The 24,928-nt window shown below is 45.5% G+C and overlaps 2 protein-coding genes across 14 annotated transcripts; both read right to left on the bottom strand.

Annotated features, from left to right (window-relative positions):
* Positions 1 to 744: 744 nt before the first annotated feature.
* On the bottom strand, positions 745 to 15,638 carry LOC139608715 (SUN domain-containing protein 1-like). 12 transcript variants are annotated; one of them, XM_071462716.1, is made up of 24 exons: positions 15,603 to 15,638; positions 15,194 to 15,278; positions 12,757 to 12,933; positions 12,481 to 12,677; positions 11,756 to 11,782; positions 11,077 to 11,355; positions 10,561 to 10,689; positions 9,893 to 10,045; positions 8,962 to 9,042; positions 8,306 to 8,428; positions 7,786 to 7,884; positions 7,114 to 7,189; positions 6,413 to 6,465; positions 5,827 to 6,056; positions 5,455 to 5,706; positions 5,190 to 5,282; positions 5,027 to 5,091; positions 4,791 to 4,935; positions 4,247 to 4,537; positions 3,755 to 3,839; positions 3,160 to 3,275; positions 2,630 to 2,797; positions 2,454 to 2,546; positions 745 to 2,126 (listed from the first exon to the last, which is right to left on the bottom strand). In XM_071462716.1, the coding sequence occupies exons 3-24, from the start codon at positions 12,858 to 12,860 to the stop codon at positions 2,010 to 2,012; spliced, it is 2,976 nt and encodes a 991-aa protein (XP_071318817.1). In that variant the 5' UTR covers positions 12,861 to 12,933; positions 15,194 to 15,278; positions 15,603 to 15,638; the 3' UTR covers positions 745 to 2,009. The 12 variants fall into 12 exon arrangements, with proteins under 12 accessions (XP_071318817.1, XP_071318816.1, XP_071318813.1 ...); XM_071462715.1 differs by lacking the exon at positions 15,194 to 15,278; XM_071462712.1 differs by lacking the exons at positions 15,194 to 15,278; positions 15,603 to 15,638 and adding an exon at positions 13,462 to 13,684.
* A 1,362-nt stretch (positions 15,639 to 17,000) lies between these two features.
* On the bottom strand, positions 17,001 to 24,915 carry LOC139608716 (phytanoyl-CoA hydroxylase-interacting protein-like). 2 transcript variants are annotated; one of them, XM_071462725.1, is made up of 6 exons: positions 24,521 to 24,915; positions 19,860 to 20,056; positions 19,582 to 19,756; positions 18,924 to 19,041; positions 18,653 to 18,833; positions 17,001 to 17,891 (listed from the first exon to the last, which is right to left on the bottom strand). In XM_071462725.1, the coding sequence occupies exons 2-6, from the start codon at positions 19,947 to 19,949 to the stop codon at positions 17,517 to 17,519; spliced, it is 939 nt and encodes a 312-aa protein (XP_071318826.1). In that variant the 5' UTR covers positions 19,950 to 20,056; positions 24,521 to 24,915; the 3' UTR covers positions 17,001 to 17,516. The 2 variants fall into 2 exon arrangements, with proteins under 2 accessions (XP_071318826.1, XP_071318825.1); XM_071462724.1 differs by lacking the exon at positions 24,521 to 24,915 and adding an exon at positions 22,697 to 22,852.
* Between the last annotated feature and the right edge of the window lie 13 nt (positions 24,916 to 24,928).

Raw genomic sequence — 24,928 nt, 5'->3', positions numbered from 1 at the left:
TATGAAATCGATACTGATCAATTGAACTGATTAATCGTCTAAAGTTTTATGTATAAATAATTATTTCGTAACAGACTGCGACTAATGATGATTATTTTCAACATGGATGAATCTGTTGATTAGACCAGAGCCCGAAGTGAAACCGTCATAATGTTTGTTTTGATCAACCAACACTTCAAATCTTAAAATGATTAAAAATAACTTGAAATAATGTGTTGGGTTAGTCACTGTAATAACCGTGGAGCAGTAAAGCGTCTGTGGTTAGTTCACTGTCTGTAATATCTGTAGGACAGTGAAATTAATTTTAAGTTTAAAAAAAGAGTTTCTCAGCACTGTATTGCTAAGAGCTTGTCCTTGATCACTCTGATAGAAAGTCATTATATAATGTATGTATAATAATTACAGTTGTGGTGTGTTTTCACAGACAGGCCAGAATCCACCTCCGGCCGGGACCAGAGCACTTGACTACAGCCCACACCTGTTTCAGGTGCCACCTGCACTCAGGAGGAGCTTGGGGGAAAGTGCTGGGTTATCGCTAACTGCTGTGTTCTATGTTCTTGTCATCTCATTGTTCCCACACTGTGACCAGATATAAATATTCAACTTAGCCAGACAAGCCTCCAGATGTGGTCTGGCTGATCCCAATCCGTTCGGCCCTCATTTACACCTGCATTAACCAGGTGTTAACACCAGGTGTAACAGGGTCTAACTCACCTACAACACTGAACACACAGAAAATAATGATCATATTTAACATTTTTATTCAGATATGCCCTGTTTAATAACACATACAAAAAACACAAAAATACACATTTTAGGTAAAAAAAAAAAAGTTGTCACACACACACACACAATCCTAAAACTTTGTCTCCCATTAATGTGAAGACAGAAATAAACAGTTACAGCAGTTAAAGTCCATCAATGAAAAGTATTCTTATCTCCTGTGACAAAACTCCTGTTTGATGTGTTTCATCAGAGCTGAGAACAAACTGCCACCAAACATTTGTCAAAGGCACATCATCATCATCATCATCATCATCGTTCAGTGCTGCAGCTGTGACCTTGAGCCATTTTAAATTCAAGTAATCTTGACACAGTCGTCACATGCTCCTATGGACGTTTGGTTTTTGGTTGTAATCGCTGCTCCTGTTCCTCCTGAAGAGATTTCAACAGAAGTGACGATGTTCTGTGTAGTTCCACCAAAATCTGATCTTCCAAAGTTCAAGTCTTTGTGAAATTACATCTTTGCGTCACGGCTCAACAAGGAAACACTGAACGAGGACACACAAAGAAAGGAGGGAAATTAATTCTAGAAAGACCAAAACTCTGTAAGAGCCTCATTCATTTGTCTCAGTATGAAGCCTCAGACTGTTGAAACCCAGATCATCTTCACCTGAACATTCGGGTATTTCATGCATTTTGTCTCCCATCACTTCCATTAAATTCTTCACTACCAGTTCGGCCAAGACGAACAGTTACTAATAATGATTTAAAATACACAGGGATGTGCAAATGCTGAAATAGTTAATAGATTTTAATAATGGACTTGAAAAAAGTGTGAGCCTGCCCTTTAAACCTGCTCACACCTGTATGACCACACTGTGATAATGTAACTGATAAAAAGAAAAATGGGCTAAAACATGAAAAACCAACATGGAGGACCTTTAAACACAGCAAATACAAAACACTGATATAAAAATATTAACTATTGACGGAAAACTTCAACATCACACTCAGAGCTGTCGGTGTGTCCATTTCCACAGGAAAATGACGACATTCAGACCTCGAGTTCTGAGGGAGGACAGCGAGTTCGTCACTGTTGAGACTCTGATGAATAAATCAACAGAGTAAACCAGGCACAGTTAGCAGGAGACGACGCCATGAAGGAGCAGTAGAGCATCTATCAACAAAAACAGGGATGTTCCAGGTGTCACTCTGTTTCATGGCGTCTCCGTCATCTCCACAATGTTTGAGTATTAAATAATTCCACATTAATCTGCGAGGTGTCCTCAGGCGTCACTGGGCATCCCGTGTACTCTGAAGCGGTACATGCAGGTGTACTCCGGGTGGCCCCAGTTGGACAAAACCTGCACCTCAATGATCTGGAAGTTTTGATCATTCTCCTCCTGTTGAGGACAGAAAGAGAAGATGGGACACGAACACTGAAGTTCAGACAAAGAGTTTGTGTCATCAGCATATCGCTTCACCAAACCAGGGCTGTGGTCATTTAGAGACTTGGTCTTGGTTACAGAGAACACTGACAGCTTCATTTGTACCAACTGTAAAATACACTGGGAGTACAAGCTGCAGAATGTGAGAACCTAATATGAGAATATGCACATGTATGTTGCTATTCTGGCTCGTGGAAAGAGATGTGGAGTCTCTTTAACACAGATTTATTTACTGAGGGTGAACATGAACGCAACACGGAGCTCAGTGCAGTGATGACTCACAGTGACGGGGTAGGTCTGCAGAGCCTCTCCATCCTCATCATAGGTGTAAGTGCCAAGTAGCTTCCCTCTGTCCTGGCTTTCATCATCCAGACCCTGAAAACATCAGCTGAATATGAAACAGACTAAACATCCAGACAACATCTTTGACGGGTCGCGGTGACAGCAGCGCCTCTTACGTAGACGTTGAAGTGTCGGGGGGCGCTGCGCAGCGTCCCACTGGGTGCCAGGGCTTTGGGGATGTGCTCCAGGGAGAAGGCGGTGGGGAGGATCCTCATGGAGAGGCGGATCACCAGGAAGCCCGTGGAGCCTCTGAAGGCCCAGCAATTCCCTGGATGGACGTCCGGCTGCAGGAAGAGACAGCAGAGTGGAGTGAGAGTGCACATTTACTGCTGTTTGGTCCGGAGGAGTCTGAGTCTGGTTTGGTTTCTGTTGTCATATGATTGTTGGAACAAAACAACAACAACTGTCTCAGACATAAGGAGGAAGCAGCCTTTCACAAAACCTCTATTCCTGAAAGAAGAAAAAAAAAAAAAAAAAAAAAAAAAATGATTTAGAGGAAGTGGTCTCAGCCAAAATCATCAGGTGCTAGTAGCTAGCTTGGCTTTTTTTTTTTTTTGGCAGGGGATAAATCCAGCAACTTTGTGACTCCCTGTATGACATCAGACATCTTGTGTGATGCATGTTTGGTGTATGACAGGTGTGTTACCTGGATTACAGCTCGAGGAGACTGAGAGAAATACCAGAGAGGAACCCCGAACAGACTGAGCAGAGCGGCCTTCGTCTCATACGTCTCTGAGCAGCGTGTGCTCAGGATGCTGCCCCCTGCAGGACAAGCGCAGACAAATGACAGTCAGCTGTGGACCATGGCAACAGGAGGGAGTTCACATCACATGTTCCATCATCAACATGAACACACACACACACTCAAATACTCTCTACAGCACCAAAATACGGATTAATCTGCCCCAGTCCCCAACAAATGCACCATTTCCTCATGTTTGATAAAAACCACAGTGAGCAGCTGTTTTGGGGAAATTACTGAGTCTAATATGAAACTACATATTATCGATTTATTTTTAAAGGGTTCGTCAGAGCTGAGAGCCACAGACAGAGGACTGAAGTCAGGAAGTGCCGGGAGCTCTGTTGGTTTGAATACAAATATGAGATTTAAAGACAATATTATAAAGATAATATAGAACAACAAAAACAGACTGATCCTTTAACATGTCACAAGTCAAAAGCCACATCATCAGATTATAAAACCAGCCAGACTCCAACACACAGGAGAGTTTATTTCTCACCTCCAGACTCCAGAGCATAGTCAGCCAGGCCGGTCTGGTCCTGAGAAAACAGCCGCAGAGCGTTCTTCACCATCACCTGGACGTCCTGAGGAGACGAGTGAATCACTAGTTACTGAACTTTCAGGAGCGGGAACTTATTTGAATGACACAGCCTGTTGAATCCATGTACCCCCACAGACACAGGGCACAGGATGTACCGACCACATCAGTGGACAAGTCGCAATTCATGACCGGGACAGATTCTGCAGCACTGACCAAGTAATTTACAACTTTTCTAATGCTACAGAATCAACATCACACCATCCAATGAAATGACTTCAAGTCTTTACTTCTTGTGTTTACATCACGGTTTTGTCAGAGTGTGTCAGCACCATAACCAGGACCTGGATAAGACCAAGATGAAAATGACCTTAGTTGGTCTGGGAACAAACTCTCCAGACTCATTCACCTCCTGCAGAAACAAACAGTAACGTAAATGTCAGAAAACCAGACCTCCTGGGTTACAGATGCCCCAGCAGCCCCGGCGGTTTGAAGGACGGCCTCTCTGACCATCTCCTCACTGTGGTGCTGCTCCAGCTGCAGGCTGATGTTCTGCAGGATCCTGAGCTCCAGAGAGGCCAGCGCCACCTGCAGGTCGGCCCCGCTGATGTACTGCTGCGACAGCCACTGGAGGAGCGACTCTGGGAGGGTATCGGAGTCTCCTCCGCCCCCCACCGCCAGCTGGTTCCCATAGAGGAGAGCCCGGACCTCTTCACGGACCTGAGTGGAAACCTGCGCTGAGATCTGACAGAGGACAAGAGGGAAAGAGAAAAGCTCAGAGAGGAATCACAACAGTCTGAGGAGGTAGAGGAGAACAACAACATCTGTGTGATGAATATTCAACATGATCTGCACGACTGGTCAGCTCCTCTCAGCTGTCTGCTCTCTCACTGCCTAACGACAGCTAATAAGGTTAACGAGGCTAACGCTGCTCCCTGACTGTGTGGTTTAATAACCATTGTCTCATTGAACCAAAAAGTGTGGTCTTCTCTCTCACCTTCTGCTGGATTCTGTCGAGATGTAGACATCCATCCTCAAACCCAGACAGACCCTCGACGTCCTGCCTGACGTCTCCCAAAGCCGCCTCCAACCTCGCTACCTCCGCCAGCAAGGCATCATGGGACTGACGGTCCACACCAACACTGGAGGAAGTCAGTAAAGAAGAACAGGCTTTACAATCTGACATGCTGCTTGAACTCATGTCCTCAGGTGTTATGTTCCTGTGCAGGTCACCTGATGGCAGCAGGAAGTGTTGCAGGTGAAGCTGTTGGAGCAGCTGCTTGTCTCCACTGAACCTCCTGAAGTTTCAGAAACACAGACAGTTATCCTCCGTCGTTAGGACCGTGACTGACCTTCATCTGTGGAACAAACAGTGCAGATTGTGGGCGGGGTTTACCTCCATCTTGGCAGCAAGCTCCTGCAGCTGCAGCTCCAGCTGATGCAGACGAGATGTTTGACTCTGCTGCTGCAACAGATCCTGCTGTCGAATCTAAACACACACACACACACACACACACACACACACACACACACACACACACACACACACACACACACACACATAGCGCAGGAGACAAATGTTTCTTTTTCCACCCAGTTCATCATCTTGTGACCCCTCAGATTCATTTCTTCTCCCTGTCCTGATGAGTCCAGGATCTGACCTGGTCCCGCTGCTGTCTCTCCTCATCCAGTCGCCTCCTGAGCTGGGACAGCTGATGGTCCAGCAGGCCGCTCAGCCAGAGCTCCACGCCATCCACCCTGCTCTGAGCAGAGGCCAGCTGCTGCTGGTGGAGGTCAGTGTACAGCTGGAGAACCTCCCTGTGCCTCTGCTCCGCCCGCTGCCCTCCGGCTTCCACGCGCTCCCACAGCGCCGCCAGACTCTGCTCCAGACGAACGAGCCGGGCCGACTCTTCCTGTGAGACGACGAACACTTTAATTTAAACAGCAGTCGATTACTGACCCAGAATCACAGAGGTCCGGCTCTGCAGTCAGTAAAACTGCTCCTGCGCCAGCTGACCCGCTGGCGTCAGTACCTCCTCTGCTGGTGGTGTCTCAGCTGGTGGAGGTCGACTGTAGACCGGCTCCACGTAGGGCTGCACCTTCTTCGACTCCTCCACGGCGCCCTCTGCTGATTGGCTCTGTGAGGACATGGAGCTGTAGATGGAGGACAGACTGGGGGTGTCAGAGACCACCGTCCTCCAGTCTGTGACGTTAACTGCAGGAAGGACAGACCATAGACCAGCTGGACCGAACCAACACAGGCCTGAAGGGGGGGAGAACGAAAACCTTTGAGCCTGAAAACTGCAACTGTCCTGATTGTAAGAGACGCCGTTGTCACCACCACCTGTCAAAGTCAGGTCATCAGACTCTGAGTCTGAGCACCTTACAGCTCACCTTTTGTTTCAGAACAATAAATGACAAACTATCAGCTGTTTTTATCATAGATTCATTTGCTGATTTTCAAACTGATTAATCATTTGGTCAATAAAACACATCTCACTCATCACAACATCCAAAACACTTACACTGAAGTAAATCCAAGTAAAGAAACATAACTATCTGCTGATCAATGATTGATTGTCGTGGTTCTAGTGAAGATATGAAACTGCAGGAACTCACTGAGCAGCAGGAGCAGCAGAGGGAGGAGAACCCAGAGGAGCTGCAGAGGGAACCTGCAGGAGGAACATGACTGTCAGTTAAAACAAGGACAACAGACGGCGTTGGGTGACATCATGAAGCAGCGTGGGATCATGGGAGTCGTCTTTTCCTGGTTTGATTCCTTCAGTGTCAGTGATTGGTCGATGCTCTTCAGTGACACAGGACGTCAGATTTAGACAGAACGGTGACGTGAAGCCAAACGTGGCAGCAGATTAACTTCTTCTGTCACCTCTAAATCAGCTGTGACGGATGTTGGAGATAAACTGAGACTGTGTCTCCTCCAAACATGTTAAAAGACAAATAGTCTGCAACATCACAGTCGAGGGACAACAGGATGTTGACCGCTGGACATCATGTCCTCAGGACGGTCATCTCCACCAAGAGATTTCAGGGGATAATTATTATTCTGGATTATTTTATGTGCTGCCATGACAGAGGAAGCCGTCGGCTCACAGTAACAAGAGTCTGTCCTGAAATATCAGAGTTAACTCATCAATATGCAAATTATGCAGCAAGGCACAAGAAATCAGCTCATATGCAGACCTCGCTCTTGCAGCGTCAGTACGAAGTTTCTATGTGTCGTTCTCTAGCTATGATGTCACATGATGTCCCACACACACACCGGGTACCATGGCAACAGGACATAAACAAAACAAACTTGCCGAGTCAGGTGAAAGCTGGTGGTCATGTGATGCCAACGTCTGCAAAGCCACTGGAACACCTCACCTGCTGTTTTACCTAAAACACACACACACACACACACACACACACACACACACACACACACACACACACACACACACACCATCAGCTGACTCAGGTTCAGCAGCAGAGCAGGAGGATGCAGGTCACCGAGCAGGAAGAACAAACATGTTAGATAAATGAGGCACAATGGAGTCAGATGATTGACACACACACGGGAAGTATATGGGCCAGACTCGGGTCGAGGACCCAGGGACATGTTGGGCCAGAAGTTTCATTTTTCTGTCTGAAGTTTCCTGGTGGTGAACAGATTTATTTTTGGATGAAGTGTGTAAACCAGAACAGAAGCTGTTCCATGTTGGTGGAAAAACCGAGCCCACAGACAGGATACACAACATGCACAGGTCACATGACGCCTGGCTAACACGAGTGAAGAAGAGCAGAAAGTCAGAATCATCTGATACGATCCTCAAACATTTAATAACACAGCAAAGTAAGAAAAAGAAAAGTTAAAACACACAAAAGCCAACATGGAGCTCCGACACAAACATGCTGCACGTCAGGAGAAAAACAGAGGAACCAATCAGGGAGGAGGTTTTCAAAATGACCACGAACAGAGACATGACATTAACCTGCAGAGCGTCCGGCGCTCCGTGAAGCACAACACATTTCCTTGGTCAGAGGCCAGAGAGCTGAAGCTGCTCTCTGAGTCAGCTGAAGGAGGCACGAAGCTGAGGAAGCAAACAGACGTCAGACTGATGAAGAGACGTCTGTGATACGACAGAAATACAACCACATCCGACACCCAGGATGTTACCGTGACAACACTGAGGCTGAGGGCTGGGGATTTAGATCCAGTATCTCTCAGGATCTGAAGACTACATCCTGATAAAGACGTTGTCCTAAACCTCATCAACACAAGTTTTGTCTATAGCTGGACCTTAAACTGTCTTTATTATTTGAATATAACACAAGGCCGGTGGGTGAGACCCTCGCTCTCAGGCCTCAAACCCAAACACACCTGACCCAGGAATAAATAACTGTATAAACACACAGGAGCTCATCTGTGATGCTTCTCCAGGCTGGAGCTCAGAACAGAGCAACAAGTGAACCTATCAGAACTTAGATCTGTAGCTCAGATGAGTCTTGAACCTGTGAAAACAGCTGTGCTCCATATCAGCCCCAACACACAGGAAGCCAGCGAGGACCACGACGATGAAGATGAGGTGACAGAGTCCGGTATCTCTGAGCGCTGTTTCTCCTTACAGTCGTCACCTGTTGGCGTCAGCAGTGCAGGTGTGAGTGAGTTTGACCGACAGACACATAACACAAGGCTGGAAAGGTTGAGTAAAGGTCAGAGGGCGACCACATTAGCTGCAGCCTGCAGACTAAATACAACAAAGACTTATTTAATGGGAAAAATGACCATTATGTGACTCTGAAATCCATCCTGATGTGAGACTGAAGCTTCCCGCACACTCAAATCAATGGAGTTATATTATTCTTATTATCAACTAATGCAGTGAATAGAGGCAGACCAACAGTGTTTTAGTCCGTCTCTCAACTCTTCCCTCCTCCAGCTCTGAGCCCATTGGTTCCTACTGAAGACGTAAACCTTATTTATTTATATTTATTTTTTTTTTTAATATAATATATATATATATATATAAAAAACTAAATCTTTGAGAGATAGAGATAGCTATAGCTAGCTAGATTTAGTTTCATTTACAAACTTACTCACTGTAGTTTTTAATCTAACTAACAGGTAACGGTGTGTGTGTGTGTGTGTGTGTGTGTGTGTGTCTCACACAGAGATCCATTGGGATGAAGCTGCTCCTGGTTTGTGGTCGACTCCTTCAGGTTCATAACTCCACAGCGACTGGATCGACCTGCAGCAGAGGAAACAGAGTCAGGACTCACCATGGGCTGCCAGACCTCCAGACCAGCACCTCACCAGGTCCACGTCTGTCCTCTGAGCTGAGGACCGGCACCAACTCCAGGCAGGGACACACACAGATTTGCATTTTGCCAAGGTAACAGGCAAAGTGCAGCCCATTTGTTTGGGAGGGAAACGCTGCAGGTGAGGAGTATGAGGTCACACGTGAACGACCCAAGATCCACATCTGTGTCACAACAAGTACAAAATTTCATCTGGTTCAGAGGATCATGGAAAACTGTGAGAACAGTAAATATGGAACTGGAGGTCCTTCAGGTGGTTATAGTGTTCACAGGGGAGGTTCTAGTGTTCCACTGGGTATATCTAACAGAAGCTGAGGTTCTAGGTGACCTTTGCAGTCCTCGGAGGTTATATCGGTCCTCGGGCAGTTGCAGTGGTCACTGAAAGGATTCTACAGGGCTGTGAGTTTTATAAGGAGGAACTTGAAGGATCCATGAGTAGCAGTGCTGGGGCTGTTCTGCAGGCTGGTGGTGGAACCTCCAGAACACTGAGCTTCACTGTTGTGCGTGTAGTTTATACAAAGTACAGGAGGAGGAGACTGATCCACTGACTGAAACAGGATGCTGGAGATATGTTACAGAGAAGAAGGTGACAGTAACACCACTTGGTTCCAGCAGCAGGTGCAGGTGAACACCAGGTAAAGTCTGTACAGGAAGACAGAGTCTAACAGTGAGTGGATCCCCAACATAACAGACTTTGTTTTTACTGCAGTTTCTGTCACCTCAGTGTCTGGTGGGGAAAATGTGGACAGGTGAATTCCCACACCTGTTAAGAGTCAGTACCTCCATGTCTGCTGTCAGTGTGTGTATTGCCCTCTGTGAGTTTATAGGCCAGCCTCTGACACACCTGCCAGATGTGTGTCAGTACAGAGACACAGCAGGCTGCAGCTCTCCTGACACACAGCACTGACGCGTCCAGCCACACCTGCAGCACATCTGGAAGAGCCACAGGAGCCATACTTCAGTACTTCATCTACAGCCCTGGGAAATCTGAGGCACCTCAGTTTGTGATTTCAGCTGCAGCTTGATTCAGTGTAGTGACAGAGAGAAAGTCGTGATTTACATACAAAGGTTTGTACAAAACATGTTCGCAGAGCCACAGAGAGCAGGAGGAAGCTGAGAGTCCATGACTTCACTTCAGGAAACAAAACATGTTGAGTCTTTAATGACTGAAAGTGAACACAGCAGGGCAGGAAATTAATTAATTTATCAGCAATAATTCTAATAAAGAGAAAAATGGTTCCAACCTCTCAAAAACAAAAATGTGTTGTTTCCTTCATCTTTATGTTGAAGTGAATATCTGAGCTCTGTCACTTCAGCATTTCTCATCACTTTCTGACATTTTAACAAACAAGTAGTCAAAGCAATAATGAACAGATTAACCCTTTGACAATAAACAAACCAACCACCTGTTGGTGCAGAGGAAACATGGAGTCAGTCAGACGCTCTACCTGTCACACTGTGATGTTTCTGCAGCAGCAGGTGACCGTACAGCAGAGTCAGCAGGGAGGTGACACAGGCTGCTGCTCTGCTGCTCACATTCACACCTGCATCCCACATGGACACCAGCAGCACACCTGCTGGAAAAAGGTATGTTAATAACCAACAGCTGATCAGCTGATCTGAGTCCAGATCCAGGAACGGGCCGTGGCACTCGTCTCTTCTGTTGTTTATACCTGTGACAGGAGCAGCAGCTGAAGCACGACACTAAGTATCTGATCTGACTCTTTAATATCTACGTCACTGTTCATAAAGACCTTCTCTTCAGAGCACAACAACCACTCACAGGTGAGGTGTGTAACGCTGACGACCACCTGACAGCCGTGGCCTATTTAAGCCGTTCTGGTGACAGTCTGTCGGGCAGGTGGTCATGTTTGGGCTCAGTGTATTTTCTGAACATCTATGAAGAGAAAATGTCTGTTATACCCCGATGGTGATAATCACCCTCCAGCTTCCTGCCGTCTCACCTGTTCTGCTCTTGCGGCCCCGGTCTCGGTAGTAGATGGTGGATGTTTCGGGCTCTCCGTGGTCTGAGGGCCGCGGCCCCGTGGACGAGGACGTGGTGGTGTATTGGGGGGAGGAGGAGCAGTAAGTGGTCATAGACTCCTTCCTGTCCGGGTGCAGCTCACAGTCTTTACAGTAAACCCTGCTGAGCGCCTGCACTGGGTGTTTGGTGCAGCGGCTGTCTGAACCAATCAGAGTGCTGTTTACCAGGACGCTGTTCTGCTCCGCTATGATGGTGCTCTCTGTGACAGAGACATGAATGCCATGGCGTGATTTAACTATCATCCATTCAATCCAGTGTTTGACAGAAACACGTCCAAAGATGAATTCATGTTACTCAGAGAAGAAGTCGTCTGTGTGTCCTTAACACAAGACTTTATTCTTAAAACTGTAACTTTTTAAAACAGAATAAACTTCAGGTGTATTCAGGTGTGTCAGCACGTTAATCATCATTGATCATTTTTTCCAAATAGGATTTTTAGCTTAATGGAACAATTCTTATTGATCTCAGTCACATTCGGAGTGTTTAAAAAAACACCACATCATCATAACATCATGTACCAGTTTAAAGCAGATGAGATTTAATTTCATTTCACTTCACTAGTTACAGCAGTGACAGTTTTACCAGAGGTATGAACTGACCTTTAGGATCAACGTCATGGTCCAAACCTGAAACACCAGAGGAGGAAGATCAACAGCGTTCATCAGAAAAAAAACTAATTTATTCTGACCACCTTGTTTTAAAGCTCCATCCAGTCTAAAGGCAGATGTCCATGTGTTTGTGATTATAAAGCAGGTCTAGGTTCTATTTTAATACTGTGAAAGTATCAAAGCCTCAGTCCACAGAAATGCACACAGCCTGTATTCAGAAACTGAGCCTTAAAACCAGCCGTCAGGACTTCTGGAACTTTGTGATGTCACAACAAAGCAGTCACCGCTCTCAGCCACACCCCAAACCACACCCACCTGGACCCACCATCCAACCTTGCCAATCAGAAGAGAGACTCAGAGCTTGGAGCTAAATACACCTGAAACCTTGTCAGTAGAGAGAGTCAGAGTGAGGCTCAGTCTCTGATGTTTCCTCCTCTAACCATCTTCATACTCTCTGCTCATTCACCTGGAGCCAGCAGGTGGTGGGCGGGGCCAAGGCCTGATCCAGAATTGCAGAGGAAGTGTAGATGTGCTTCAGCCCCTTCTCAGTATTCTTACATAGCTACTTTAAAACTTGTCTGGAGGGAAACTTTAAAAATAAATTTCTGTCCTCAGGAACTTTGCACTTTTTTAATTTGTCTGTTACTTCATTAGGAGCAGAGTCTGTCCACAGAGGAAGAATTCAGGCAGATGAGCTAAGACGTGCTGCATTTTACCCCAGAATGTGTCGACCAGCGTGGTCTCCTGGATGGAGGACTCATCCAGCAGGGAGGAGAGCAGGGAGGCATCTGAGGCCACGCTGTGGAGGCTGCTGTTGTGGAGCGACTGGCCGGTCGGTTTACGAGGAGTGTGCACGAGGAGAGACTCTGAGCAGGAGACAGAGTGCTGCTGAGAACGCCGAGACTTCAGAGACCTGCAGGAGAAGAGGAAGTGAAGAGAACTTTTCTTCAGTGTAGAAGCAGGAGAGCAGAAAATATCTACCCGATACTCACCTGGTGCTCCTCCAACTCCCCCCTCCCACACTGAAGGAGGCGCTGGCGTGTGGCAGACCACGGTCTAACAGGCCGTCATCGAGCCGCAGGCTGCGTCTGGACATGATCCTGGTCTGGAGGAAGGAGGCGATCTGCAGCTCCTTCTCCGAGTCTGACACTGCTGAGGAGTAGCTGGAGCTGAGGAGGAGGAGGAAAATGTTTGTCCCATGTTCACCACATCAGACTGTAAGACCTCTTTAATTCTGCAACACTGAAAACAATAACAATACATGAAATAAAAAAAAACAAGTCAATGAACGATGGAAAACCAGTCAGGACAATAATCTGAATATGTTTATTACACACTTTATCAACCAGTGGCTCTTTAATGACCTCAGCAGCTGACAATTCCTCCATTTCCTTTATGACCTGCACCAAACTGCAGCGGCCTTGTTAAACACACAGTCACTCAGCTAAATCTGAGGGAATCAGCTGGAAGATACAGCACCTGTAAAAAGATTTACCTGTCTGAGAAACAACCTCGACTAATCACAGCTGATTAAAACACACTTTCTTGATGTACTGATTAGACAGAAACAGCCTCCGAGACTCTACCAAACAAATCCCTGTGACCTTATCAAACACAGAGAGCCAACATGACCCCCCCTCCTCAAACACACACACAAAACCACAGAAGAAGCGGTAGCATAAGGTGCAGATACACACAGGTCAGTCCAGCCCCAGCTCTGCAGATCCACGTCCTCGTCACTCATTACAGGGAGCAGAGGCACAGCCGACACACATCACACACATACAGAGTATAAACAAACACAAAAACACACACACAGAAAGAGTAGCAGCACGGTTCAAGTTCACCTTAAACCTGCTTAGACTGCTACAGACAGCACTTCCTGCTAGAGCATGTGGGTCAGTGAGCTGCTTAGATCCCGCCCACACACAGTTTTTTCTACATGAGCACATACACTGAATGACGAGTACTGCAACAAACTGTTATTTTCATTCATTAATCTGTTGATTTTTTTCTTGATAGGTCTATGAAATGTAAAAAAAAAATAAAAAATAAAAAATGATATTCTATTTTCTATTCTGATAAACCATTATCAAAATAGTTTGATTAATTTTCTACCAACTGACTAATCAATTAACTAATTGTTGCAGCTCCACACACACACACACACACACACACACACACACACACGGCATATTTGGGTCCATATTCAGCATAAGTATGATGCTGCTGCACAAAAAGTTCAGCTTGTCCCAATGAAAACAGTCAATATTGATTATTTCAAAACGTCAGTAATCATCCTCAGAAACACACAGGAGTCGAACACACCTGAGGAAGGTGCAGAGGAGGCAGGTGTCATAAGATGCCCCTGGCACCTGAGATGTTACATGAACTTTCTGTGGGGACTGAACTGAATGAGAGGTGAGGTTCAAACTGAGCTGAGGAGACAATATGACCAAAGACCTGTTTCCTACATGTTCCACAACACAACACCAGGGAGAGAAGAGACAAGCGTGACAGGAACTTACCACCAGCTGCAGGTAAACACTGGTGTTTGAGCTCCTCCGCCACAAACAGGTGCAGCAGGTGAGAAGATTTTACAGATCACCTGCACTGACTGTCACTCTCCCTCTCTGTCCGACCAGCCTCTGTAAGCCTCTCTGGATTACCCAGCAGCCCTCACCTTGAGCCAATTACAGACTCTCTGTAGAGCTGTCCATCAGAGCTGCACTGACATGTAATCACCTGCTGAGGGCGCCGTCAGCACAGACACTCACTGAAGCTGTGTGTCAACAGACAACATACTGAAAGGTGAAAGAGTGATCTGTGTGGAACAGGTGTGCAGGAGAGAAGTAGTCCAGGTAACAAACATGTTATTTATTTAGGAGCAGAGCTGCAACTAACAATTGTTTTGATTTTCAGTTAACCTGCTTAATACTTTCTCAGCTGACTGGTGTTAAAAGTTTCAGAAAACTGTGGGGGGGAAAAAAAAAAAAAAAAAACAGAATGAGGATGCAGACACTTTTTATTTTATGTGCTAAAATTAGTAAATAAAACTGACGAGAAATACATCCGTTGGGTAATTTTATTGAAAATAAATTTTACTCAGGTTTTGATGCTTGTTTTTTGGTACGAATATGACAGTAAACATAGTCAGTTGATCAACAAATCAAGACATTTTAAGACATCATCCTGAACCTTATGATCAAAATCAGCTGTTTTGAAGTGACACATTCCATTTACATTTCCAGGAGTGTAAGTTCCAACGATATGTCTATCTCACTTTTCAATATCATGAAAAATCTCCTATTATTCAGCTGCCAAAGTCCAGGAGTAAGGAGAGAAGCTGATAAATGTTTATATGTTCATCATAAATCAGCTTCAGTTGTTACTATATGCTCACAACAATTAGTTTATGAGCCACAGTACCTGAGGAGTAATAATCATCATCATCATCATCATCATCATCATCCTCCATGAGTTCTGCCTCTCAGGAAACAGGAGCAGCCTAACCCTGTGCAGGAGAAGCTGTAATCAGTAAACAGAACGGAAACATCCTGAAATAAACGGATTTGTTTTTATTTGTTGTTTTATTGTTTGTGTGAGCGCGTCTCTCCCACGTGTTTTCACTCGTTCAACGTCACAGTTAAAAGGCCGGGCAGGTTCCAGCCAATCAGCACGGAGCTTAGACACATGACGTCACAGGTGAGCAATGAAAATCGACGATGGGCGGAGCCCCGCGAAAAACGAACGGGGGACTTGCTAATATTAGCATTAGCTCCGAACGGAAACCAGAGACACAACCGCGCAGAAAGCGAAGCAGAGAGAGGACACTCACCGGCAGCGGAGCTCCCAACGAGCCGCTCACTCTCCGCCGGCGAAGCTCGTAACGACCGTTAGTCTGCGTTTACTCTCCTTTTCCCCGCCGGTTGGCGCCGTTACGGTTTCACCCACAGCGTCTGTCCTCCGACCTTCCACCCGACAAACCGCCGGTAACCGGGCAGGGCCGCGCTGCTTTTATAGAGGCCGTGATCACCGCCCCCGTGTGGCGGGGGAGGGAACGACAGAACAAAGATCGTAGATTAAAGCAGTGAGAGCTCACCCCTCTCCATCGCATGGGTGGTCTGTCAGCATTGTGGTCAGCCATGTGTTTTGTTTTTATCTTAATTTATTTAATAATACAGATGATTTGTTTCTAAACGAGTGAGAGCAAACAGTGACAGCAGCTGATGACAACAATGGCCAAAGATGGCTCAGACACTGGGTGAGCAGTTTATTAGGAACACCTAGTTAATGAATGCAGCCTAATACACAGGCCTGCAGTAAATGCTCTTTTGTGAGGACAGTAATTTTGTTTGTGTTGAAACTGTTGCAGAGAGGTGTTGATTCGCCTCTGTGATCATTTCAGAGGATGTAGTTTGTGTTGCTGTTGAAGTGTATTACATTATACAGATTAATGTTTCTGTAATTTAGCCTACCCTCAAATATTTTAATAGGGTGGACAAAAATAGGAACAGCAGTCAATATGATACAACACAATTTAAACACAAAGTGAACATTTTAACCTTCATTTGGGAGGATTCATCACAGGGCTGTTGGATTTCAGTTTGTCTCCTGGCCAAAGGGACAAGAGTTGAAAATTAGCAACAGCCATAAACTTTTTGTGAAAGGCATCAGAACTATGTTAAATTACCTCATCCCTATTAAATAAATAAATAAGCTCAAGAAGAAAAAATGAATGTCTGAAGATATCGAGCTATATTTTTTAGATTGACCACAACAGCAGGGCCAGCCCTATAAACGTCTGTCTCTGACCGAGTGATTGTCGCTGAGATCAAGCCACACCATTGGTCAGCCCGATGAGTCATAAAGTTCCATCATTGGTCATCAAACTAAATGTTGGAGTTTCCTCATTAGCCATTGCTCTTTCAAAATGAATTGGCACAAACAGTTTCTATTATGGAGCATTTACAGCTTGTGGGCTTGTGGTGTTGCCTCCTTAGAGCCTTTGTCACTAGATTTACAGACTTTTTTAAAAAAAAAAGCACATGGTGACAAATATAGTGACTTTTTGTAATGTAATGACTGACTAAGCTCCATTTTCCTACAGTTATTACAGACAGTAAACTAACCACAGACACTTCACTGTTCTACAGTTCTTTCGGACACTGAACTCAACACAGACGCTCCACTGTCCTACAGTAACTATAGACAGTGAACTAACCACGCTAGTCCATTTATTTTTGAAAGAGAGTTTTTAATACATTGATTTTACTTTTTTTACTAACACATTAAAATGTGTTAATATAAACAGTGGTTTGTTTTTCTCTGTTACTGAAACTGTCAAACTGAAGTAAATCAGCCCACTCGTCCTGACCTGTTTAAACCACAGATCTAAACTTGTGATGTAGATATAAAAACCCTGATGAGTGAGATGATGCTGCTGAGACTTTTGTTTGATCACATTACAGTTGTGTTGAATGATGTTTCTTCCTGTTTCTGTCTGTTCAGTTACATCTGTAACCCTGGTTCTATGAATGCCACAAAACTGCTAGAACTGGTTACCTAAGAATCAGCTGGTGGGATGATAAACCGACTGTAAATGTGTTAAAATGTGGATTTCATGCGAAGTTACTCCTTAAAAAATAAGTGGGCTGCCTGTGAGGTAGCCAATCATTCCACAAACAGTGGATGTTGCATTTAGTTAGCAGATTAGCAGCAGATTGGCTGGTAGTCCAGTCTGAGGATCCCGTTAACGTCCCACACTAATGTTGCAGATCTTGCAGCTGGGGTCTTTCTTGGCGTTGAGGGTGGACAGACTCATGAGCTGGTGGCCGCTGATCTGTGAGACGGTTCCCAAAGACAGATCCACCGGCTCCGTGTAGATCACCTCCAGGATGACGTCCTGAGCGTGACAGAAAGACAGCGAGCCGTCGTCCTCCTTGGTGCAGGTCAGGAAGCAGTTGTTAGATCTGTCCAGGGCCGGCAGCCTCCCTTTACAGAAGACGTCCCCTTTGGAGCCGTCAGGAGCCAGGACCAGGATGACGTAGTGGTAGGACGTGTACATGCAGTAGAAATCCCCAAAGTAGATGTTGGTGTTGCGGTTAAAGAGGACGTCTGCTGTGATCTGTGAGGAAAGACACCAACACATCTAGGTGAATCAACAGTTTAACTGAACATTATCACCTTCAGGAGGAAGACTTATCTCTGGACTGGTGGATCAGACTGACTCAGGTCTAGTGGACCTGTGGACCTGTTCAAAGGTTTAGATCAGTGGTCGTCTTCTCAGTTTCACTTTTGATGATCAAACAAAGATGCCAAACGTTTGATGGTTCTAGGTTCTAGGTCCTGACATTATACAATAAAACATTTTTGTGTCTGTGAAATATTGGTTGTAAAAATACCTTTATTTGTGTCACCATGAGCTCCAGGAAAGTGTGATGGGTATTTGATATAATAATAAAAATAACAATTGGTAGATTAATCGATAATGAAAATAATCATGTCGCCTTACAGAAATGTAGTTGTAAGAAAATAAAACCTGCGTCACAGATCTTTCATAACTGCTTTTTAAATATCACATGCCGAGTGTTTTCCTGATGAATCAGTCAGACTGTGGAATGTTGATGTTGTGATAAAGATGGTATTTCCTGTTTCCTGTTTGAAGGTCATGTCCTTAGTTTGCTTTTTTTCACTTATATGTGACAAAAACTTCACTTTGTTTAATGTGTGGTGATTTGAGATTCACTGTCATACATGAAAGCGACATACATCCAATAATCTGCATTTATTTCACTCTTCTTTCCTTTTTCTTTTCTCTTTTTTCAATGGTGTTTCTCAGGCATTTTAATTTGGAAAGGTCTCAAAACGACCTGTCCATGGCCGTACCTGGAAGCGGTAGGGTCCATATGGGGAGTCCTGGGGGGGTTTTCCTGTGTTGAACTCTGTGTTGCAGCTGAAGAAGATCCCCTCCAGTTTGGCGCTGATGGGTGACCCGTGGCTGCCGCTGTTGTCTTTAACTGCCGGCAGCATCCGGCAGCACTGAGCGTCTCTGGAGGGATAAGAGGGGCTGTTCACAGCACACACAGGGTTAAAACACACCTGCAGAGCACAGAGGACGGCAGTGTGACGTCAGCAGTCAGTGCAGCAGGACACACACCTGTCTTGTTGGAAGTACTCCCTCTGCTGGTTCCTGTAGAAGACGGTGAACGGCAGCATCCTGCCGGCGATGGCCTCGGCTTTCTGCAGCAGCTGGTTCAGCTGGACGGAGGAGTAATCTGCAGACACGTGATCAGTGACGTTTAACTGTTAGTTAACTGTTGTTCTGGTTTGTGTCTCTGTTCAGCTGCTCTGCACTTTCAGCTGGATGATTGGACAGAACTTTTACCAACTGTTGAGTTTGGATGTCACATCAGCAGATATTCAGTTTTTTGTTAATAATCAGTGTTTGGTCCAGATGTTCTGCAGCTGTTTTCTCAAGGTGAAAGAGCAGAGAGGATGAAGATGTTAGAGGAGGAAACATCAGAGAGACTCAGCCTCATGTTGGAGCCTCAGTCAGACCCAGACTCAGAGGAGGAGTCTGAGACCAGAATCAGAGACTAGCAGATGGATCAGAACCGTTAGCATAGTTAGCATTTTTGATTTGTTTATGTTGTTTGTTAGCTTGTAACTGGCAGTGGCTGACACAGTGTTAGTGTTTGTGCTAATGCTAACTCTGGCTCTCTGTACTGACAAGGTTTCAGGTGTATTTAGGCAGTGTAAGTGCATGGTGATGGGGTGGTGGGGTGGTGGACATGGGGTGAGTCCTCTGTGCTGACCCGCAGTGCAGAACTCGATGATCTCGCTCCACTGAGAAACGCTGTAGTCTCCGTCTGGCTGTTTGGCGGCTGTCTGGACAGCCACTGTGTACTCTGTACGAGGACTCAGGAACCAATGACCTCTCACTGTCATCGGCAGGGGAACCGCCTTCGCCACCAGCTTTGTTGGCACATCCTGACGTGCGATGCGGAGGACAGGCATAGGGAGCTTCATCAGCATTTACATGTGTAAAAGGTTCTGGTCAGACCGGGAGCAGCAGACATGTTGTCATACCGACCTTGTGTTTGAACTTGTTCTCCCTCCTGTTCTCCTTCTTGTTGAGGTCGATGAAGTAGTGTGTGATCCTCTCTCGCCCTCTGCTGTCCATGTCCCAGCTGATCTTGAATGAATCACAGGTGATGTTACTGATCCGGATCTGCTGAGGTACCGGCAGGTCGTCCAAGTCCCCGATGCCGCTGTCTGCGGACTCTGTGCCTGGAGACAGGTGAACACTCAGGTACACACAGATGGAAGAACTTTCACAAGAGATCAACCAGAGTCACCTCCTCTGGTTGTTTCCTCCACCAAGCAGTCAAGTTTCAGGAAACATGGTCAGAGTCTCCCCCTCATGAGTCAGAGCGTTGAATTACACAACATTATGACGTCACAGTAAAGTTGACCTTTGACCTTTTGTATATAAAATGTCATCACTTCATTTCATCCTTAGAGACAGTTAAATTGTGTCGTAATTAGTGAATGAATTTGTGAGTTATGGCCAAATGAGACCTGGAACCCAGAGAACTGGTTTTAAAAATCTGCTGGTACACGGAGACAGGAAGTGACATGACCTTCGTCGACCTGTTGAAAGACAGAACAAAGTCAGACATAGATCCTGCAATGAAGTAAAGGATTCTACCTCTCATTGGTTCTTTGTAAGGAGACGCACACACTCATTTAATCAGAGATACTTGAACGCCTCATTATTTTGGTCTTTGAAAATACTGCTCATTTCTCAGCAGTAGATTCCTGCCAACCTCTGATCACTGGGTTTGGTTCCTCTGTCATTTCAGTTTACTGTTGTTACTGTGTCTTTATGTTTCTCAGTTTATATCATTGTTTATATATTTAACTATATCTTAACTTATTGAGGTGGAAATTGTAATGAAATATTTGACCGTTCTCTTCTGATGAAGAGAAAAACAGAGAGTTCCCGCTGACCTTCCTTCCTCCACCCTCCTCCTCCTCCTCATCCCTCCATCCTCTCAGTGAATGGAGGAGGTGGAGCATCTATTCATTTACCATGGGAAGGTAATTAGCCACAGTCGGATCCGCTGCCAAAGTTCAGTCCTCACAGAAGAAGGGACAGTGTCCTGCTCTGTGACGCTCCAGCATCACTCAGTTATTTAACATTAAGAGGAAGAATCAAACCTAAGAGGTCGAGTTCATCACAACATGAGGCTGCAAGAAAACAAAAAAACACAATTTTATACCTGAAATATTTAAACGTTTGGCTGGAAGTCGCCTGAAACAGTGATTTTGATGTGAACAGCCCTGAATGTGTAACGAATAAAGACACAGAAACTGATGGTGACAGATCACTTAACATTAAACCTTCTTATTAACCACACTGACAATCTGCTTCTTCTACCAAACCACCTGATCTTCTGCTGCACTCTGCTGGACAAAAAGTCTGCAGCCTGTTTGGATTCAGGCTGAAATGAAGAGGAGAGGAGGAGTTTACTCACTCATTCCGTCACTGAGGCTGAAGGTCGAGTCCATGATACTGTTTTCATTTCTGAACTAACAAATTTCAACCAAAATCCAGCTAACTAGCTGTGGGACATTCACAGGCTGTGGGAATTCCAAAGCTCGACGCTGTCAGTGAATTACAGTCCTTCTCTCCTCTGTGAGGATGATGTGGAGCAGCACAGCCTGATCCTGATGCTAATCTCTGCTGATCCCTCTGTCAGCTGCTGCTCCACTCACAGGAAACACATCAGCCTCAGTCAGCTGTTCATACTTTACTGATTTTTTCCAATTCCTGTCACTTTATATCCAACCTTCCTCTTCATTCAAGAGGGAAATACTGTTAAAGGTTATACTTTCTACATTTGAATTTTCAGATTAAGATTTTACACACAGAACACATAAATTAAACTACGTAGCTGCATGAAGCTGTTGAAATCAGCTCCACCTTCATCAACTCCAACATCACAGAGCTAATAATGATCCAGGGCTCTAAGAACATAAGACTGTTCTTTGGGGAGAATACAGGATCCTGCAGTTGTTGCTGAATTTGTGGCGTTTACCAGTTTTCCCTTGTAGCTCGTTTCTACTACAGGAACTAAACGCCCCATAACCATCAGGTCTGCCTTGTTTTTTCAGTCTCAACACACCTGTAAAGGTGAGTGTGGGTTGTGATGCTATGATGGTGAGATCATGGTAGTGATGAATTATGGATTCATGGATCTTAAATTCTGGATCCAGTTTTTCAGTCAAGTCGTTTTAGTCCAGCTAAGGAACCAGTTTAAAGCCGGTCTGTGCTTCTGATCTTCTTCTGGTTTTTCTTTCTTCTCTAGACTCACTGAGTCTCTGCAGGTCTGACACTGACAGCAGCAGGACTCATCTGAACAACAGAACCAGCAGAGCAGCTCTTTTCCTCCTCGCTCTGGTTCCCCTGAACGCCTCAGCCTCAAGACACACTGTGAAACATTTACGCGCTCCATGTTTAATCTGTGGAGAAGGTTAAAGGCATCATTTATCTGAATGTGTAGTATTTATATTTTGTCTCCAGTAACGTTAGCTTCATTCAGGCTCCAAACATCCCCTGAGCCCAGGAGGTCCAGGGGCCCCTGAAGACCCAGGCTTACTGTGTCAACCTGGAGATCAAGTGGTTTGTTATTAAACTGAACAATTAGTACAGAGCACGAAAGCACAATCTCAGCTAACACAATAACCTAAACCTAAACCTAAACCTAAACTTAAACCTAAACCTAAACCTAACCTTATCCTGAACCAAGTCTTCACCCTAAAGTTGGTTTATGTTATGGGGACTTGTTGAGTCCACACAGTGTGAGTAATACAAGTACTCTCTCTTTCTCTCACACACACACACACACACACACACACACTGACCTCCGTGGTCACACAGCTTCAGACTCTTCAGCTCCACAGCTGGACTGTGACGAGGCTCCATCAGATGAAATGACGTCAGTGAAGCCAGTTAAACAGCTGAATGTTCTGCTGTGAAGCTCCAGTTAGTTTCCATTCAGACTGCTGCCTCTGTCTGTCTGCAGCTCGCTTTATCGCTCTCTCTCTCTGCTTCAGTGATGTAATGGGCCGATCAAGGAGGGAGAGAGGGAGATTTTCTGTTTTATAAGGGTTTAGTGAGGAAAAGCTGGAAGCAGCTGGTGTATGATGTATGTTTTAATAACAGTAGTGTATGAACTGAGGCTGTGGAGAGGCGTTCAGTGTTCAGGAGTCTGTGGTAATGATGAGCATCCTCTCAGCTTCACTTACTCTGAGTTTCAGCTCATTGTTTGGAAAGAAGTGAAATCCTTTCTTTGACTCTTCCCCCTCTGCAGCGCCCCCTGGTGTGAGGACGCTGGTGTCCTCTGTTTGTTTACATGTAGAACAAGTTGCTCATGAACCAAAACGGAAGTCAATTCCCAGTAATGAATAAAACTCTCTATTAAAACAACATTTACTGTACTGAGAGCAGCATACCTGCCTTCATCACCATGGTTACCATAATAACAGTCATGACTTGGTTAGGTTCAGGAAAAGATGGTGATTTGGGTTGTTCTCTGTTAGGGTTAGTCCAGCTCAGGGGATGAGACTCAAATGAGTCTGTGTGTGTTTCTGTGGGGGGGGGGGGGGGGGGGGGGGGCAGACTGAAAAGTGAATTAGATGAGGGCTTATGTAAGGAGATTAACAACAGAGTCCAACCAGCTCAGGACACACACACACACACACGTGTAGTTCTATACTTATGAGGACCCTCCCTGTCATAACACACTAAACTTAAGGTCGTTTTGCTCTTCCATCAGAAACATTCGATCAGTGTCGTGCCGTCAGGACGAGCAGTGTTTGCCCAGTTAAAGCTAAACATAGACATCAGTTAAAACAATACTGAAGTAAAGTGACATCTCTCCTTACATCTGATCTCAGAACAGCTTTCTGTCCCATAAAGGATCTGATGCCTGCTTCATTCATCATGTATTTACTGCCCTCTGCTGGTGGCAGCAGGTATTGTCTCTGAAGATACTTTGACCTCCAGCTGTTGAAGCTAAGGTTTCTGTCAGGTTCGTGGGTGTGACCGTGTCCTGGTGACGGAGACTGGAGCTACAGGTGGAGGTTTGATCACTGAGGATCATCCTGGATCTTTGACTGGTGATCAGCTACAGACACAGTGAGCGATGTAAACTGTCTGTGACTCAGCTTCTGCTCTACTGAGATCAGAGGTGGTCCTCAGTGTGTGAAGCTGACTTTGACCAGCAGGATGCAGAGGTGGTCTGTAGGCAGCTTGGCTGTGGGCCTCCTTCTGTCCTCCAGGGGGCACTCTATGGAGAGGTGGGCTGCTGTTTCAACAAGAAGAGGTGACATGCTGTCCTCTATATGCATGGAGCTGCCTAGTCATGCTTTCTTTGGACCTAAACTGTGGGGGTGTTCATCATCAGATTACTCTCCCTTTTTTCTAGAGCTCACCTGTTCAGGTAAATCCATCAGTGACATCAGTAGTCTCTGTCCACAACCTGGTCTCCACAGGTTGGGACCTCAAAGAAGAATCAGGACCGTTTCATGTTGAGGCTCTATAAAGACTTTATCAGCTGTAATTAATGGCCTTAATAAGGGTTAATGAATCATTTACTGGTTCTAACACATTGAGAAGAATGAGTTTGTCTTTTTATCTCTCCATTAAGAAACTGATCATTAACAATCATCTCTCTGTTTACAGACCTGCTGGTTCAGCCAATCATCTCTGTGTCCTCTTCCATGGATGGGGTCTCCAAGCCCCAGCAGCAGGGGTATTCAGGTGTGTTCAGGGGCTCCAACTTCACCATCAGCTGCTCCATCCAGCCACACTACCCAGGAGGCTTCACCTTCACCTCCTACAGCACAACACACAACTACACCCAGCCAGCTGTCAATCACTCTGCCCACTTCCTGTTTCCTGCTGCAGAGCCCGCCCATCAAGGAAGTTACAGCTGTGTTTATCACATCTATGTTTTTTCTCATAACTTCTCCTCTGAGAGCCGTCGTCTGTCCCTCACTGTCTCAGGTAAGTTGAAGTCAAGCTCAGACCTCAGGTCCAGAACAAGGACTTGTGGGACCTGAAGTAGAATTAGATGTGTCCACTTTAAAGAT

The sequence above is a fragment of the Trachinotus anak genome, unplaced genomic scaffold, assembly GCF_046630095.1.
Source record: "Trachinotus anak isolate AG129_WGS33_773 ecotype Australia unplaced genomic scaffold, CSIRO_AGI_Tana_v1 ptg000025l, whole genome shotgun sequence".
NCBI lineage: Eukaryota > Metazoa > Chordata > Actinopteri > Carangiformes > Carangidae > Trachinotus > Trachinotus anak.
The sequence above is the reverse complement of the archived record's forward strand: the minus strand, read 5'-3'. Positions and strand labels throughout refer to the sequence as shown.

Excerpts from the sequence above, each read along its gene's own strand:
- LOC139608715 (XM_071462712.1), bottom strand. The coding sequence starts at position 13,508 with ATGAGTGACGAGGACGTGGATCTGCAGAGCTGGGGCTGGACTGACCT. Across the intron at positions 8,429-8,961 it reads TCATCCCAATGGATCTCTGT|GTGACGACTGTAAGGAGAAA; the intron begins GTGAGACACACA and ends TGACGCCAACAG. Across the intron at positions 5,092-5,189 it reads AGCTTGCTGCCAAGATGGAG|GAGGTTCAGTGGAGACAAGC; the intron begins GTAAACCCCGCC and ends CTGAAACTTCAG.
- LOC139608716 (XM_071462724.1), bottom strand. The coding sequence starts at position 22,757 with ATGGAGCCTCGTCACAGTCCAGCTGTGGAGCTGAAGAGTCTGAAGCTG. Across the intron at positions 20,057-22,696 it reads GAAGCTGTGTGACCACGGAG|GCACAGAGTCCGCAGACAGC; the intron begins GTCAGTGTGTGT and ends ACCTGTCTCCAG. Across the intron at positions 19,757-19,859 it reads AGAACAAGTTCAAACACAAG|GATGTGCCAACAAAGCTGGT; the intron begins GTCGGTATGACA and ends ATCGCACGTCAG.